The 17,431-nt window shown below is 42.4% G+C and overlaps 2 protein-coding genes across 2 annotated transcripts in view; both read left to right on the forward strand.

Annotated features, from left to right (window-relative positions):
- MAPKAPK5 (MAPK activated protein kinase 5) overlaps window positions 1-9,624 on the forward strand; it is a 35,624-nt gene extending 26,000 nt beyond the window's left edge. The window contains exons 9-14 of the mRNA XM_063085480.1: window positions 159-346; window positions 2,236-2,356; window positions 4,054-4,184; window positions 4,441-4,556; window positions 5,684-5,788; window positions 7,606-9,624. Of these exons, the coding sequence (XP_062941550.1) occupies window positions 159-346; window positions 2,236-2,356; window positions 4,054-4,184; window positions 4,441-4,556; window positions 5,684-5,788; window positions 7,606-7,700 (756 nt within the window). The 3' untranslated portion in view covers window positions 7,701-9,624. The remainder of the gene's footprint in view (window positions 1-158; window positions 347-2,235; window positions 2,357-4,053; window positions 4,185-4,440; window positions 4,557-5,683; window positions 5,789-7,605) is intronic.
- Window positions 9,625-12,476: 2,852 nt separating this feature from the next.
- Window positions 12,477-15,161, forward strand: LOC134366711 (disintegrin and metalloproteinase domain-containing protein 1-like). The gene has a single exon (XM_063083085.1). The coding sequence runs from the start codon at window positions 12,477-12,479 to the stop codon at window positions 15,159-15,161; it is 2,685 nt and encodes an 894-aa protein (XP_062939155.1).
- Window positions 15,162-17,431: the final 2,270 nt, after the last annotated feature.

Here is a 17,431-nt window from a genome sequence, read left to right on the forward strand (position 1 = left end):
CTCCTAAGACTTCCTGAAACTTTTCCAGTCTCTGTTAAGTGATTCTTGGAGATATCAGTCTGTATATGATGCCAAGGGCTATTCCTGGGCCTGTCATGGGGGCCTTGTTTGGGGGTTCTGCCTCTGCTATGAGTGACCATTTTCTTTTTTGCTTTCAGAGCTGTGACTTGTGGTCCCTAGGGGTGATTATCTATGTGATGCTGTGTGGATACCCTCCTTTTTACTCCAAACACCACAGCCGGACTATCCCAAAGGATATGCGGAGAAAGATCATGACAGGCAGTTTTGAGTTCCCAGAGGAAGAGTGGAGCCAGATCTCAGAGATGGCCAAAGATGTTGTGAGGAAGTGAGTCTGCGGGCTGCGGGGTGGGGAGGCCAAGAGGCCTCGAGGTGGTGGAGCACGAGGGAATGTTGGGTAGAGAAAAGTCATTTGTTTTCCAGGTAATCTTCCTGTTTTAATATCACAAAAATCTTATCCCCACAGCCTGAGGTAAGAGTTCTCAGGGTCCATATCTCAGTGAAAATAGAGCTTTTCTCCCTCCTGTTGCATCCCTAGACTGTCTCCAGGGTCATGAACATAGGTCCCTCCATAGCCAGTCTCTGTGGGCATTCATTCAGGACCCTCAATTGTCAACCTCCTGGTGTGCCCTCCTTCTTGCATGTAAGCCAGTCATTTGGATGGACTTGATGCTGGGAACTGAACTGGGGTGCTGAGATAACAGTAACACTTTTGGCTTTTCATTCCTTGGATACTGTGGGAGTGTGTGGTTAGGTCAGGCCTGGACCCTACTTCAGCCTTTCTGCAGCCAGTTTGTTGCTCTGACATACATTAAGATGGGAAGATTTAGTAAGAATTAGGGCTATAAGTGGATGAGGGACAGGTGACATTCAGAGTCCTTTGGTAGCTGGAGGATTAGGTAAGAAGTCAGACCTAAATTTGAGGTATATTTGTTTTTTCTGCCTACTTGTGTGGGAGGCCTGTGGACTTGAACACTGTTTTGGTATTCCCACTGCTTGGTTTTCACTGAGCGGTTTCTCCTTTGTGGTCTCAGTGTCTTCATCTGTAATGGGATGAAGGTAAGTGTTAAAGGGGCAGTACCCAGGAACTATCTCCTGACAGTACAGCCATTTCTCCATGGACATTACTCCCTTTCAAACGTGAGCTTGTCCTGTTGGTTTGGGGGTCTATATGCTATAAAGAGGGACTATTTTCTAAAATATACAAGTAAAATTTTTTAGAAGGGTAGAGGCAGTTTTGCAATCTTTAAATCACCATCTGATTTCACATGTTATTTCCTTGCTGCATTCCCAGCTGTTTAACCAAAAGCTCAGTATCCTCTAAGGGCTTCTTTGCCAGTTCTGTAGAATATATTTCCTGTCCCTAGAGCAATGCTGATTATCTTCTTTCAGCTTTGGGATTATTTTCTTAAATAATCCTTTCTTTAGGAACCTGAAGCTCTTTGTTCAGAATGATCGAGAAGAAGGTGGCAGACAACCTGAAAAAAGCAATTAGACATGTTGTCCTTACTCTGACATTTGGAATGAAAGGGTATGTAGCTGGAAGGAGGTACTGTAGAAAACACAGGGAACATGCTGATGTGAGCTAGGAATCGGATTACAACGAAAGGACAAGATATAAGAAGTATGACCGAAAGCAGATGGTGCAGAAGCAATACATTAGGCTTAGAAGGAAATGCCATCCCATTCTCACAGACTTTAGATTTTTAGCTTTTAAATGTCTCTGGAAGAAAGGGTTGATGCCCTGCCATATGGTGACACCTAAGAGTTTTATCATGGGTAGAAACCTGCTTTTTTAGAATCATAGGACACCTCAACTAATTTTGCAGCCACCATCAGTCAAAAGAGCACTTTGAGTTCCTTTTGGAAGTTAGAGCACATTGTTCTACAAACCTGAATATGGAGATTCAAGGTCTGAGGAACTATAAGCCATAGGGTAGGATTACCTTACTGAACCCTAGAACTCAGTCTGAAGTGTCATTGGATTGGGCCTTTTCCTACCATTTGTATCTTATTTGTCCAGTATAGAAAGGACTGCCTCAAGCCACAGTAACCCCCGACTTCAAGTGGTGAGGGACTAGAATTTCCCCTTTCTCTGCAGGTAGAAAGCCTAGGCTGACAGAATTTGGTGGGAAGTCAGAAGACCCAGACCCAGGAACTTTCTATGACCTTTGGGAGCATCTGTGCATGGTAGCCCTGTTGGCGTTTTCTCCACAGGCTCCTGAAGGTCAAACCAGAGGAAAGACTCACCATTGAGGGAGTACTGGACCACCCCTGGCTCAACTCGACTGAGGCCCTGGATAATGTGCTGCCCTCTGCTCAACTGATGATGGATAAGGTTTTGAATGATGCTTATTTTGTTGACTGAAAAGGCTGTGTTGAGGAAGAATGCTGGGGCTTGACTCAGTGAGGGGTTAAAGGCAAAACAATGCAGAGCATGCAGCCTTGCACAGAGAAACATCTCTGGTGTCCTGAAAATCAGGATCTGAAATAAAGAACTTCTTTCCATAAAAGACAAGGTCAAGATCTGGTAAATATACACTAAGGGAACACTAAAAGTAATACCCTCCATATTGGTGCTGTGGGTTTGGGGGCACGAAGCAGTATAAGACAGCTTTCCCCCACGAGGTTTCAACAGGACTGGATGGGAAGGCAAGGTCAATAAACATGAAACAGAGGGAACAGACATTAGGTCTTTGCATGTTAAATTTTCTGTGAATGCTATGGAAATTCAGAAAAAGAGAACATCTTTGAAGGGGTGTAATTGCCCAAAAAGAAGGCAAAACCCATCACATTTATTAACCGTCTACTATGTGGCAGCTTTTGAGCTCTTTCACATGTTCAGGCATGAGCTGTCCTTGAAGAATTTGAATAGACAGCTAAGTGTGCAGGTGTGGTGAACAACATAATCAAAAAATTAGAGACCAGAGTGCATCCATGGGCAAAACAACCTGGCTCTTCCCTAATGGGAAGTTGGTAAGATGTGTGTGGCAGGCCAGGCTTTGCAAGTGGACAGAGGGGTTTAAGTCTTAGTGAGGTGCAACTGAGAGGCCATGGGAGATTTTTGATGAAATTTTCCATTGGGAAGGTATATAGGGGTAATCAACTAGACTTGCACACTTGCCAACCTAAGACTTCTGCAGTAACCTAGTTGAGGGGTGGCTCTGGGAACACAGAAGTAGAGGTGAATGAACAGGCTCAATATTTTTGAAGAAAAAATTCTACAGTTTTTGGTAACTAGCTAGATATAAGGGGTCAGCGGGTTGCATATCTGGTGATACTATTGACAAATGGACATCAGGAAGGGGGTTGGTTTGGGTAAGGAGAAGCCTCTTAGGTTTTACATACTGTTTGAGATGGCAAAGGGACATTTAGATGAGTGAGATGTGCAGCATGGGACTGGAGTGTGTATGAGAGATTTTGAAGGGATGGGATTGAAGTATGAGAAAGAAGAAGCAAATGGGAAAAAAAATGCTAAGTTTAGCTGGAGCATGGGAGAGAAAGAGCTGGAAGCAAAAGGGTTTTCTGCCATCGCTTTGATTTGTGGGTGGTTGTCTTCCTCGTGGAAATATGCCCAGTGATCTAGAAAGTTGTCAGCACATGGGGCCTTCAGCTTGCCCATGCTCTTCATGTGACATGGTCAGGGTTCTGAGGCGTCCAGGGCTGCAGTGACTGTCTGTACTGTGGAGGCAGTGAGTAAATGTCAGCTTTTTGCCTGATGTACGTGTATGCCTCTCTTCACACTTTCCTTTGGCAGTGACTGTGAGCAAAAGCCCTGTTAGTATTTCTTACTCACATTTCTGTTCCCCCGTCAGGGAAGAGGGGCTAGTTGTGATGTGGCCTTTGGTTGGGCCCTGCTAATCCATGGGGAAAAGTCCTGTTCTTTATCAAAATTTGTATACCATCACCATAAGCGTGAAATTGCCTTCTTAGTACTTTGGGCTTCTCCTTCCCATTTCCTTAGATTGGCTTTTTAGGTGCCCAGCAATGAACGTGAAATGAACGTGAAAAACTGACAACAGTGTTTGCATTCAGGCCGTGGTTGCAGGAATCCAGCAGGCTCATGCAGAGCAGTTGGCCAACATGAGAATTCAGGATCTGAAAGTCAGCCTCAAACCCCTGCATTCGGTGAACAACCCCATTCTGAGGAAGAGGAAGTTACTTGGGTAACTGAGCTTATTTCTTTGATTCTCCTTCATGGCTAGCATGGCTGAGTGCTGGGTTCTGAAAGCTCAATCGGGTCTGCCTGTTTTTTTTTTCCCCTCTTTAGAGGGTGGAGAGGATAGCTCTCTAGCATCAGAAGTTGGACACTATGGTTATTTTTCTGAAAAATCTGTTGCCTTATGTTTAGAGTTAATATCTGTCCAGAGTTGGGTTTGGGGGGTCTCACCTTGTTATTACCTCTCCCCCAAACTTTTAAAGCACCAAGCCAAAGGACGGTGTTTATATCCACGACCATGAGAATGGAGCCGAGGATTCAAATGTTGCCTTGGAAAAGCTCCGAGATGTGATTGCTCAGTGTATTCTCCCCCAGGCTGGTAAAGGTCACGTCATTTACTAATGCTCTGTGTGTTGTGTGAGTGCGCCTGCATGTGTATGTGTGTCTGTGTGCATGCACATGACAGGAGTGGTTTAATTTGGGACTGTTTCATCTTTGTGTTAGAAAACATATAAATTAGGTATATAATTTTAAAAAATGGACAGTGGTGGGCCGACCTGTGGCGTACTCGGGAGAGTGCGGCGCTGGGAGCGCAGTGATCGGGTTCGGATCCTATATAGGAATGGCCGGTGCGCTCACTGGCTGAGTACCGGTCACGAAAAAGACAAAAAAAAAAAAAAAAAAAAAAAAAACACGGACGGTGGGAACTCAGAAATGTGGTTAAGTTCTTTAGTTTAGGCTTAATTGCCAGTGTTAGGCATAGCATGTAATTTTATGTTTGTTCATCTGACAAAGGCACAGGGTAGGGGATGGAGGATGGAAAATGTGGACAGGGTCAAGATCAGGTTTCAGGCTGTGAAACATCATTTTCAGAGCTGTTAGAGTGCAAGGCTGCCATTAGCTCGTAAATATAAAGAACACCTTCTCCAGAAGTGGTTCCTGGTGCTACTCGTATCATGGGCAGAATGTCTTATACATGGGTCTGGGGGTGAGAGCTTTATTTCAGTATTCTCTCTCTCTCCACTCAGCAGGTGTGGATGCTGAGTGAGATGCTCATGTACTAGGCGAGAACACTATTGGGTTGACCCGTCTTCTTGGATTCCTTGGGTTTTAAGAGACTTATGTAGTGTACCTCAGATAGCCTTCTAAAGTAAGAAATGACCTTAGGTGAAAGAAGGAAACCCGCTCAGCCTTGTTCTTCCTCCCTCTCTTGGTCTTAGGTTGGCCAGGTGTTTTTGCTACTGCCTATTTCCCATCCCCCAATGCTAAGACTCTGGGGCCATCAGAGGATTTCTGTGAGGATGTAAAAGTAGAAGAGTTCAAAGACCAGAAGTCCACATGTAGCCTACATGTCATGTAGGGAGTAGCAGTTAAGCCAGAGTCTGGAGAAGTTTTGCACATTTAATCATCACTTCTTAACCGGTTGGACATCATGTCCTTTCTCTGACACTAAAACCCCATGATGCTGCAGGAAAAATGCAACTTCCTCTTCATCCTTACCAATAGGAGAGAATGAAGATGAGAAGCTGAATGAAGTAATGCAGGAGGCTTGGAAGTATAACCGGGAATGCAAACTCCTAAGAGATACTCTGCAAAGCTTCAGCTGGAATGGTAGGAGCCTTAATCACTCCTTTCCCTAGGAATGCAGAAAAGTGATAATGTTTAGAACATGTAGGATCTCCTTGGGGCTTGAGCCGGGGCTATTTTCAGGTGAAGTGAGGAGAGTGAGTGGAGTATTGTGGGATGGGGGTTAGCCATACATTAACTGCCCAGGCACATCTGGCCTTTTCACTTGTTTTCTAGAGTTCAGGGAATTGTGTATTGCAGATTTAACACTGGAGAGCCCCCATCACACACCACTTAAAAAAAAAAAAAAAAAAAATTCCAGGTCTTAGAACTCCTCCCAGATACTAGGAGGAGTATCAGATACTAGGGTTCTTCCCTAGGTCACCAAAGAGCAGCACACACTGAAGGGGAGGAAGAGGACAAAGTACCTGCTGATCTGCTTAGTTTAAAGTTGAGCCATTTCGCTAGAGTAGAAAGTTTGCCAAATCTGCGGCTGGTTGAACTTTTTTTCCATAGGCAGACAAGGTAGAGATGCATTTCTTGAACTGATTTTTATATTGTCTTCCCAGTTTAGCAGGCTATACTAGACTTAAGCTTCAGGATGCTCAGGGAAGGAAGCAAACTCTTTGACTTCATTCTCTGACTTGTTTCTTGGACATACCATAAGAAATCCAAAGTGCTAGCCTGGTCATTCCCACACTTGGAAGAGATTAGTTTCCCTAGGATTTAAAAAAAAAAAAAAAAAAAAAATTGAAATATATCATCAATATAGAAAAGTGATCACATATGAAGTGTGGATTTGCAATGAGTTTTCACAAAGTGAACACTCCTCTGTAACCAGCACCCAGATCATGTAGTGGAACATGTGTTCTCTGCCAATCACTTCCTCCCTCTACTTATGAGTAACCACAACCTGGATTTCTAGCACTATAGATTAGTTTTGCCTGGTTTTGTATGTTATGTAAATGGAATCAGACAAGTCTGTGTATCTGGCTTCTTTTAGTCAACATTTTATTTATTCCATCCACGTGTGTAGCAGCAAATCATTCAAATCATAGTGGGTATGATGTATTTATCCATTCTGCTGTTGAATGGATATTTGGATTGTTTCCATGTCTTGGTAATTAAGAAAAAGGCTCTTATGTATGTCTTTTGATGAACATTTGGTGAACACATTTATGTATCTAGAATTGGAATTGCTGGTTTATGGAGGTACTCATTTGTTTGGCTTTAGTAGGTACTGCCACCAGTTTTCCAAAGTGGTTGTATGAATTTATGAACTCCCATTAGCAGTGTTTGAGGTTCTATTTACTCCACATACACACCTACTATTGCTATTGTCTATCTTTTTTATTTTAGTCATTCTGGTCAGTATATAGTAGTATTTCAATGTGGTTTTAGTTTGGATTATCCTTATGATTGATGAGGTTATGCACTTTTAAGATGTTTATTGGCCATTGAGATTTCCTCCTTTGTGAAGTGCCTATTCAAGTCTTTTGCCCATTTTTCTACACATCTTTAAGTTGTATCTTTCTTAAAGATGTATAGAGGTTCTTTATATAGTCTGGATATGAGTCCTTTGACAGACATATGTATTACAAAGTCCGTCTCTCTTTTTGTGATTTGCTTGTGTGTTGTTGTGGTGAGCTTTGGATTTTTACTGCCAGGTTAATGGAACTGCTCAACTGTTACCTGAAAAATGGGGGATCCGAACTGTTTTTGATTAGTGTTGAGGATGCTTCCTCCATTGGTGAGGGTGAATTTGACACCGGTAAGGTGTACCTTACTGGGTCCCTGTCAAGAGTCTACCACCTCTGAGTAGTAGAGTTTGAGGACTGACCTTGTTCTTTCTTGGGTTTCAGGTCGTGGATTCACAGATAAAGTAGACCGACTAAAACTGGCAGAAATTGTGAAGCAAGTGATAGAAGAGCAAACCATGTCCCATGAATCCCAATAATGACAGCTTCAAACTTTTTTTTTTTAACAATTTGAAAAATTATTCTTTGATGTATAAAGTAATTTTTATGTAAATTAATAAATCATAATTTCTTTTCCACATTGCTTAAAGTTGCTGTATAGATTTAAGGTACAGGACTTGCTAATGGTATAGTTATTGCTTGTTTTTAAGAAAACCTCAGTTCCTAGAGATATGCTATTACTTTAGAATTGTTTAGACATATATTTGTAAGATGACAGGTGGTACTGTCAAGCAAGATTGTTTTATTTCTAATAAAGTATACAAAAATCACTTGCCAGAGATAGATAAAGGACCAACTATACTGACCTTTATGCTTAGTATATGGTTGAATCAAGTACTGTGGAATCTGGTTTCAGTTGCCCTGTGTATTTATCTTCTGCACCATCGATAGATTAGCTCTAGTGCAAAGAAATTTTTGTGGATTGGTTTTTGCAGACTGCCTGCTGGAATTCATAGGATGCACACTTGGGCCTGGGGAGCCAACTGCCATGATGGAAGAGGCAAGGAACTAAGCCTTCATTTCTCTTGCTACTAATTCCCTAGAGAAAAGTGGCAACATTTCCTTTCGTCATATTTGTTAAAAGGATATTGGTGTGTTTCTTAAATTTAATGGGGTTCTCTTTGGGGTTTATTATTTACATGTTTAACTAGACCTTCCCTTTCCACTTTCCTGAGGTCCCACTTTGTACTCTCCCCTCCCTTGCAGCCTTCACAGCTCTATCGCTTCTTATTTCCTTTCCCTGTTCCTCTGGCCCCCTTTGGGGAATGATTTTTCTGAGAAAGTTACACATAATACACAGTGGACTTTTGGATTAGCATCTGAGATGATCCGGTTTTTTTCCTCTTAAAGCTGCCCCTTTTCTCTGTAATGTTTCTGCCTGGGTTTCATGTTGATATTCCTTGGGCTGTGTTTATTTTGTTCAGTATCCTCCATTCTCAGGAAGCATGGTTTTGGACGAGTGCAGCTGTTTGAATGAAAAACAAGGCTGGATGCTTTTCTAGTTTTCTGTTGTGCACAAGGGCTTCCATAGCAAACTTTTTTTTTTTAAAGCAGTTTTTGGTGGGTACCTGTGTCACTAAATCGTGGAGCTAATAGGCAATCTCCAATTCACAGAGCAGAGGAAGAGGATTAGTAGTCTCAGTTATTCAGTTTTATTCTGTCAAATTCTCTTCAATCAAAAATCAATCCCACAGAGCTTACTTATTTTCTAAGTCCTCCACTTTGCTTAGTATGTCTTCAGGGTGACATTTGGTTAGTATGCCCCCTGTGTGTGTGACTGTGGGAATATATGATAACTCTTAAAAAATACTTTTATGTTTTTATCTTATTACATTGCTTCCCTTTTATCTTGTAGAATAAGGCATTTTTTTCAGGTGAGGCTCACTAATCATAGGTGATTGATAACTGTTTTAAACAGATTCCCTATAAGGAGAACTGAATACTTTTCAAGATGGCAAAATCTAAGAGTTAGGCAGCAGAGAGAAACGAAATGTTTTTTGTTTTTTAATTTACTGACCCGAAAACTTAGCAGAGAGTTGAATTAAGGGTCTATTCTGTTTTTCAGTGAAATGCAAATTTACAGATCACTTCTTGCAGTTAGGAAAAACTTTGTATTTGTTTCTATAACATCCGAACAAGTGTAGTTTTCCTACCTTAGGGCAGAGGTTCAGTACTCCATGGGGAGAGGAAGACAGTAATTACTTTTGTTGTTATTCTTTCTCTTTTTCTTCTGGTGGCTGGCAGGAATGGGGTTCAGAACCCTTGACCTTGTTAAAAAGCTGCACGCTAACCAACTGAGCTAGTAGGCAGGACAGCTTACTCTTCTTTTTCTTCAGAGGAACCTTCTAGCATACCCAGTCTACCATTAACTTCTCAAGTTTGTTATTTGGGTATCTTCTTTTTTTTTTTTAAAGATGACTGGTAAGGGGATCTTAACCCTTGACTTGGTGTTGTCAGCACCACGCTCACCCAAGTGAGCGAACCGGCCATCACTATGTGGGATCCAGACCCGTGGCCTTGGTGTTATCAGCACCACACTCCTGAGTGAGCTACCGGCCGGCCCATATTTGGGTATCTTTTAAAGTCTCAGGATGAGGCCGGCCCGTGGCTCACTCGGTAGAGTGCGGTGCTGATAACACCAAGGCCACGGGTTCGGATCCTATATAGGGATGGCCGGTTTGCTCACTGGCTGAGCGTGGTGCTGACAACACCAAGCCAAGGGTTGAGATCCCCTTACCGGTCATCTTTTTAAAAATAAATAAATAAATAAATAAAATAAAATAAAGTCTCAGGATGATTTTTTTTTTTTTCTCTTCAGTGTGTGGTGAATTTTAGATGTGATGTAAAGGGTATATAAAATGATACTTCCTTTTTCTCTGAGCATCAGTTGCCCATGTTACAGTCACTTCAGGCTAAATTAATCTAGCCCCCCAAATGAGTGCTGGGTTCAGACATTTCCAAATGAGCACCACGTTGGAAGTCTGTGAATACCCTGGAGGATGCCGAGCTGTTGTAACTCAGAAGGTTGGTTCTACCTTGGATAGAACTTAAAAAAACAATAGCTTCCAAGAGACTCAGCACAGTTTGGTCTTCAGAGTGCAGTTTTGTGTGAATATTCTTAGGCTAGTAGTAAATACTGCTTTAACATACCAGTCAGGTTTGCTAATAAGGCAAAATTTGCCCATAACTGGAAGTGAAACCGTATCATCCTTATATTTTATGGTCTGTCTTTCTAACACCTACCTATGGAAACTTAACATTGTAAGAACAGTTTTTGTAAAGCAGTGGGTTATACCTCCAGTTTTCCTACATGATTTGCTAACCCTCTGCTTTTTAAAGCCATTACTTGTTACTCAAATGCCTGTAGACTTTGCCACAGTTAACAAGTCTGCTTGATGTAGAACAATTTGTATATCTTTCTGGCTAATATATTGTATAAGCATAGGAGAATACCTGTCAGAAATTTATTGTTTAAAACATTAGGGGAATTTGCTTTTTTAAAAGAGTTATGTTGCTTGTATTCATTTGAGAAAGAACAAGTTGAAGGAATAATTTTAAAAGAACAAGTTGAAGGAAGGTAATTGTTGGTCAAAGAAGAAGTCAAAAGATTTAAATCGTATCTTGTGTGTCAGCATGTATGCACGCATGTATTTATTGAAGAAAACATGTTTCAATTTGAGAAGTGAAAAATCGGATATCTTTTTAATTATATTTTTATTTATTTAAAAATAGTGTCCTTCCATTATTGACTCTTGATTCTTTTATCCCATCAAATACTTAATCTAATTTGCCCTACCTATTTTGGTTCAGACATAGGGAAACACCCTAAAATCTGTGATAATTTCCATAGTATATAATTTTAAGAGGCTTTGCTTTTACAGAAAATACAAGAAGAAATCCAGCTGGAAATCATTTCACTTTTATTGATGTAAATTTTTTTAATGTGTTTGTAATATGACGGTATTAATTTTATTACATGCTAATGATACATTTTATCTGTTTTAGGAATTAAATATTAATTGGCAAGTAGTTAATGAGTCGATCTGTTCTCATGCTGATATCTAAGATTTTATGGTACCATACCATTTCTTTATGAGTTAGAGCATTCCTCATTTTTGAATGTTACCTGTAGTCATACTTTGTATTTTAAAGGTTTTATGTTGTAAATATTTGACTTAATATAAAATTATTTTTATGCAAGATAAAAGATGGAGTCTTATTTTTGTTCATCTTTAGAATGCACAAGAACATAGTTGACAGGGAGTGGGGAGAGATAGGACTTCTTTTTCCTTTCAAATTTGTACTGCTAAATACACCAGGGAAATCAACATCAAAACGAAATCCAAGGGCTTTCACAGACATTACAGTTCAATTTTAGTTACAAAAGTGAATAACTCTTTATAGAGCCCCTTTTTATTTTCTTAATGAAATGGTAACTAGACACACAATTAATCAATCAGGCTTTATTTTTACCCCCAAGTTGTTTTTATGTTGGGGCAGTTGGGAGGAATTGAACTTTTGTCCTGGTCCCTTATATATTCGAGAGTGAAACTGAGCTCATTTCATTTAACACTTAATATGACTGTGCATTAGGAGGACTTGATAGAGAAAAATTATGTTTACATAAAGATGTAAAATGTCTAAACTGATTTGTTATGAACAAGGGATAATGAGGGAAAACTTGGACATCCACCTACAGTTTTTCTTGAATTAAAAACCCAGACACTGACAAAGGAGGCTTGAGCTGAGACAGTACCCTGAAAATTGCAGCAGTGAGGAAAAGAGGGCAGCAGGCAACAAAGAACTTCGTCCTGCTCAGGGATCCCCTGAGAATTCCTGTCCCCTTCCCCCAACCCCCTGCCAGAATGTTGGATTTCAAAGAATGAGCGGATTAACGGATATCGGGAGTAGTGTGGCCTGGGCTGAGGATAAAGGATAATTTGCCTGAGTTACGGTACTGGTCTTCTACTTGGTATATCTCTATGAGAGTTAGGTAAAAGGAATTTAGCCAAGAAACATTAAAACTATTGCTGTTGGAAGGTCATATACTAGCGAAATTACCAAATGCCAGGAGAGAAGCAAGAATAGAAAGAGACACAGCCTGATGTTTATAAAACTTGGAGTTGGGCAGCAACCACCCATACGGGAGCCAGTATAGATCTAGGACTAATATCTGAGTCTCCTAGAGTCTGTGTGAAAGGGAGAGCTGCTGCTGATGGACAGGCCCTGTATCACCAACTGATTTCGTTTGGGCCATGTCAGTGTTGACATCTTTGAAAGAATCTGCCTCCATCTTGCCTTCCCTGTGGAAAAACCAAGTAACCTTCAAAGAGGCTAAGATAAAGTTTGAGACGTGGGCTCCACAGAAGTGGCACTTGAGGCTGGGGCGAGTGCCATTACCTTCATGTGTCCAGGTAGGAGTCTTGATGCTGGTAGTGATTTTTCTACCTAGTATATACTGTCACTTGGGATCAGTATATTACTCTTTCTATGAAATAATTATTCCCAAGAGGCTGACAGTCCAGGAAAGGGATAACACAGTGAAAAAAGCATCCTATTCGCTATTTATGCAGGGCCAGGAAGAGGTGATTCATCTAAAAGTGAAGACGGACGATTTTATGAATAACTTCCCAGTCTACAGTTACCACAGTGGCATCCTGCGTCAAGAAATGCCTTACATCGCACATGACTGCCACTATGAAGGCTACATAGAAGGAGTGCCAGGTTCTTTTGTGTCTGTCAACACCTGTGCAGGCCTCAGGGGCATCCTGATTAAGGAAGAAAGATCCTATGGCATTAAACCCATGAACTCTTCCAAACGGTTTGAACATGTGTTGTACACCATGGCACATCAAGCTAGAGTCTCCTGTAGTGTCACTTCCAAAGACAAGCAGGTGGTGTCCACCAGCCGGCAACAAGGGAGCAGGAAGCCTCATAATGTACAGGCACTGTCCTACTTGTGGTCGCACACCAAGTACGTGGAGATGTTTGTCGTGGTCGACAACCAGCGGTTTCATATGTGGGGCAGTAACATCAATGAGACAGTCCAGAGAGTAGTGGACATTATTGCTGTGGCCAACAGCTTCACTAGGGGAATAAACACAGAGGTGGTGCTGGCTGGAATGGAGATTTGGACCGAGGGGGACCTAATAGAGGTCCCGGTGGATCTGCAAGTTACACTCAGGAATTTCAACAGCTGGAGACGAGAGAATCTCTTCCATCGTGTGAAGCATGATGTTGCCCACATGATCGTCGGGCATCATCCTGGGGAGAATATGGGCCAGGCATTTCTCAATGGTGCCTGTTCAAGCGGTTTTGCGGCAGCTGTTGAATCCTTCCATCATGAAGACGTCCTTATGTTTGCAGCGCTCATGGTCCATGAGCTCGGGCACAACCTGGGTATTCGGCACGACCACTCGGCCTGCATTTGTAAAGATAAGCACCTTTGCCTCATGCATGAAAATATCACTAAAGCAAGTGGCTTCAGCAACTGCAGCTCTGACTCCTTTTACCAGTTCCTTCATGAACACAAAGGGGCCTGCCTATTTAACAAGCCATGGCACAAAGGCCGCATGCGTAGGTCCTCCCGCTGTGGAAATGGTGTGGTGGAGGACTGGGAGCAGTGTGACTGTGGCTCTGCCTGTCACCTTGATCCATGCTGTGATCCAGTATGTAAACTGAAGGAGAGTGCTGAATGTGGTCACGGACTCTGCTGTACTGACTGCACCTTCAGAAGGAAGGGGTTTTTATGCCGTCCTTCTCAGGATGAGTGTGACCTCCCAGAGTATTGTAACGGTATGTCTGCAGAATGCCCCGCAGACAGCTACAAGCAAGATGGCACATTGTGTGATAGAATCCACTATTGCTCTGGGGGTCAGTGTAAGAACCCTGATAAGCAATGCACGAATATATATGGGTACCCTGCAAGATCTGCCCCAGAAGACTGTTACAGTTCAATGAACAAGAAAGGTGACCGGTTTGGAAACTGTGGCCATCCCACTGCGGCTCAGCCAGGATATGTTCAGTGTGCAGATGATAACATATTTTGTGGGAAACTTATATGTACAGACGTTAGGTATGTGTCATCAATCCAACCTCAACATACAGTGATCCAGGTCCCTCACAAAGATGACTGGTGCTGGAGCATGGATGCCCATAATGGTTCCGACATCCCTGATTATGGAGATGTTCAGGGAGGCACTTATTGTGCTCCAAACAAAGTCTGCATTAATTACTCCTGCATTCATCACTCTGTGCTCAACTATGACTGTAAACCAGAGGAAATGTGTCATGGGAAAGGAGTCTGCAACAATTTAAGGCACTGCCACTGTGAGTTTGGCTTTGCCCCCCCTGACTGTCAAAATCCAGGAAATGGGGGTAGTGTGGACAGTGGACCCCCGGGTCAGCCAGGTGATAAAAATGTTACCACTAATGTAACTGAACGTGGAAGTAGCAGTCGTCATGAGCGTAGTAGTGAAGACATAAACATTACGCTGCTACTTCTCATAATCCCTATATTTCTTGTAGTATTATTGTGTGGTCTACTTATACTCGCCTACCTCTGGTCAGAGGTAAAGGCAGTGGTGGTTGAACCAGAGGAGTCATCAGAGGAGTCGACAACATTGGAATCCGAGTTGACATCAGCAGATATGGTGCCACCACCAGAGGCAGCCCCGCCCCCGGAGGAGCCCCCTCCCCCGGAGGCCGCCCCGCCCCCGGAGGCCGCCCCGCCCCCGGAGGCAGCCCCGCCGCCCGAGGCCGCTCCGCCCCCCGAGGCCGCTCCGCCCCCCGAGGCCGCCCCGCCCCCGGAGTCTGCCCCGCCCCCGGAGTCTGCCCCGCCCCCGGAGGCCGCCCCACCCCCGGAGGCCGCCCCACCCCCGGAGTCTGCCCCACCCCCGGAGTCTGCCCCGCCCCCGGAGGCCGCCCCACCCCCGCAGTAGGGCCCACCACCATAGGCGCCAGAAGAGCCTGCACGAAAAGAGGAAGCAGGTGAAGTACAGGAAAAATCAGAGGCAGAAATCAAGTGGAGGATGAAGCCAAATATTCAATACCTCAAGCACTGAGTGGCAACGAGAGCCCACAGATGCTAACGTGAAGTGAGAACTTATGGCTGCAGTGCCTCTGACAGGACTATATAGTCTGTAGAAACACACTTGTGTTTCAATATTAATTTTAGTAAATTGGTTTTATTTTCATGGATGAATTCAGACATAAAATAGTCTACATTTTTGCCTTTTCACATTTCATAACACCATTTAAGTTCTTCTCACAGATCTCAATGTCTTGTTTCAATAAGGCCAATTTTTGAGTAACCTGAAATTGTTTTTGAAGGCCTGCCATGTTTTGTGTACAGTGATCTACATAATGTATTATCTGTGTCTACTTTTCTATCACTGGGTTATTTATCCCAGTCATAATGAGCCATTAAGGTAGGCTGGTTATGTATGTGATTGAGTATTTTAATGTACCCTCTCGGTTTCTATTCATGAAATAGAATAGGTAATTTTAAATGAATAAATGTTTTTTCTTTCAGATGAATGCTCACTCCAGACTACATGCATCCTGGTAGTTGGGTCTCCTTTATTTTGGGGCTCTCTGGAAAAGATTGGATAGATTGATACAATCTGGATAGATTGATACAGGGAGGTTTAACACCCTCCAGCTCCGTACATGGGAAAAGGGAAGGTACCTAGGCAAGAGGTCCCTTGCACAGTGCTGAGTTAATGTTTGAACATTTCATTTTTGTCTTAATTTTTCTATCGAAGTTGATATTTTGTCCTATTTTGATATTAAAGGAACATCTGTAACTAAAGGTATCAGAACGTTCTATGTGGTAGTTATTTCTCTGTGAGTAATAACAGAGCAAGTATAATAATATAGTTACCCATTCTGTACAAGGCACTGAGTAAAACACTTTACAATTTTTTTTTCTTGGAGGTTGGCTGTGATTGTCTTAATTTCACTTTCCCAACTTCCCTATGAAATCGCCACCTTCAATATGAGGTAACAGCACAAAGAGTTTGTTCCAAGCTACCAAGTTAGTGGTGGAACCTGCATCCTTCCCAGGTATGAATGACTCTCTGTTCTTCACTGCCACGTGAGTCTTTTCCTTCCGTGAAAAAGCGATAGGAAAGACACTGATGTGTCCCTACCTGCAGAGCATGGCTTCTTCCTCAGTGACTCTAATGAATCAAAAGCCTTACAAATGTATGCTGATTTCTATCACAAACATACCACGTTGTGCAGTCATTATGGATTAAAGTGTCCTTTCCCCCACGACATCCTGGCAGCGTGGAGTGGCAGGTTGGCATCTTCTTTAGCTCTGAGGGCACAGCTCATTGGAGGGCCTCGATAAGCCCTTTCTGGGGGACTTGGATAGGCCATCTCTCTCCTTGTCCCTAATCTGACATCTTTCCTTGTCCCGTTGGAGTGCTTTTTGGAATGTCCTCCTAACCTGGAGTCAAACTGCACTGCCTTCTCTAGGGCTCAGTTGAAGGAAAAAGAAAAGATATATCTAATCCAAATGACTTTATCATGGCTTCCCTGAACTGCATTTCTGCATACAATGTAGATAAATGTTTACATCAGTTTGCAAAAATAAATTAGCCTGTATGTTTACAAACCTAATTGCAGAAGAGAATTTTGGTATTGCCTTTGGGCCAATACGGTTACTGAGGTGCTTTCTCAAAACTAGGGGCAGACGTTCTCCACAAATAAGTTTGCAAAGGGCTGAGCCTTTTGCTTGTGGACACATATACTTAAAACATTTTTGAGCCAAGCAAGGATAGGAAAAAAGACCTAATACCACTTACAGTATCTAATAAATTTATGGGAGTCTGCAAGAGTAGGTTGTGCCAGAATCAAACATAAGAGGATAACCAAGGGGTTGGTATGAATTTGTGAATGACAAAGCTGTGGCAACTCTTCCCACAGGTAGAAAATTCTTTTTAAAAATTCAAAAAAAGGAAAACATCAGTGGTGGAATCATGACTAACCAAGTGTATGATACCTCATGCCTGTTTCATTGCTATAGTCCATCTTACTGTGCTCTCTAACGTCCTTCTTAAGCTTCCCCAGACACTGATTTGTCACCACAGTCTGGAGTTCAGGAATTGCTATTCCTTCCCCATTATCTAAGGTAGAAATTGTAAACTTGTTGTGACACCAAAGGACTGTGACAATTGTACCCTCCTTCCCATTTCCAGGAATT

This window comes from Cynocephalus volans, chromosome 2 (genome assembly GCF_027409185.1).
Source record: "Cynocephalus volans isolate mCynVol1 chromosome 2, mCynVol1.pri, whole genome shotgun sequence".
Classification (NCBI taxonomy): Eukaryota; Metazoa; Chordata; class Mammalia; order Dermoptera; family Cynocephalidae; genus Cynocephalus; species Cynocephalus volans.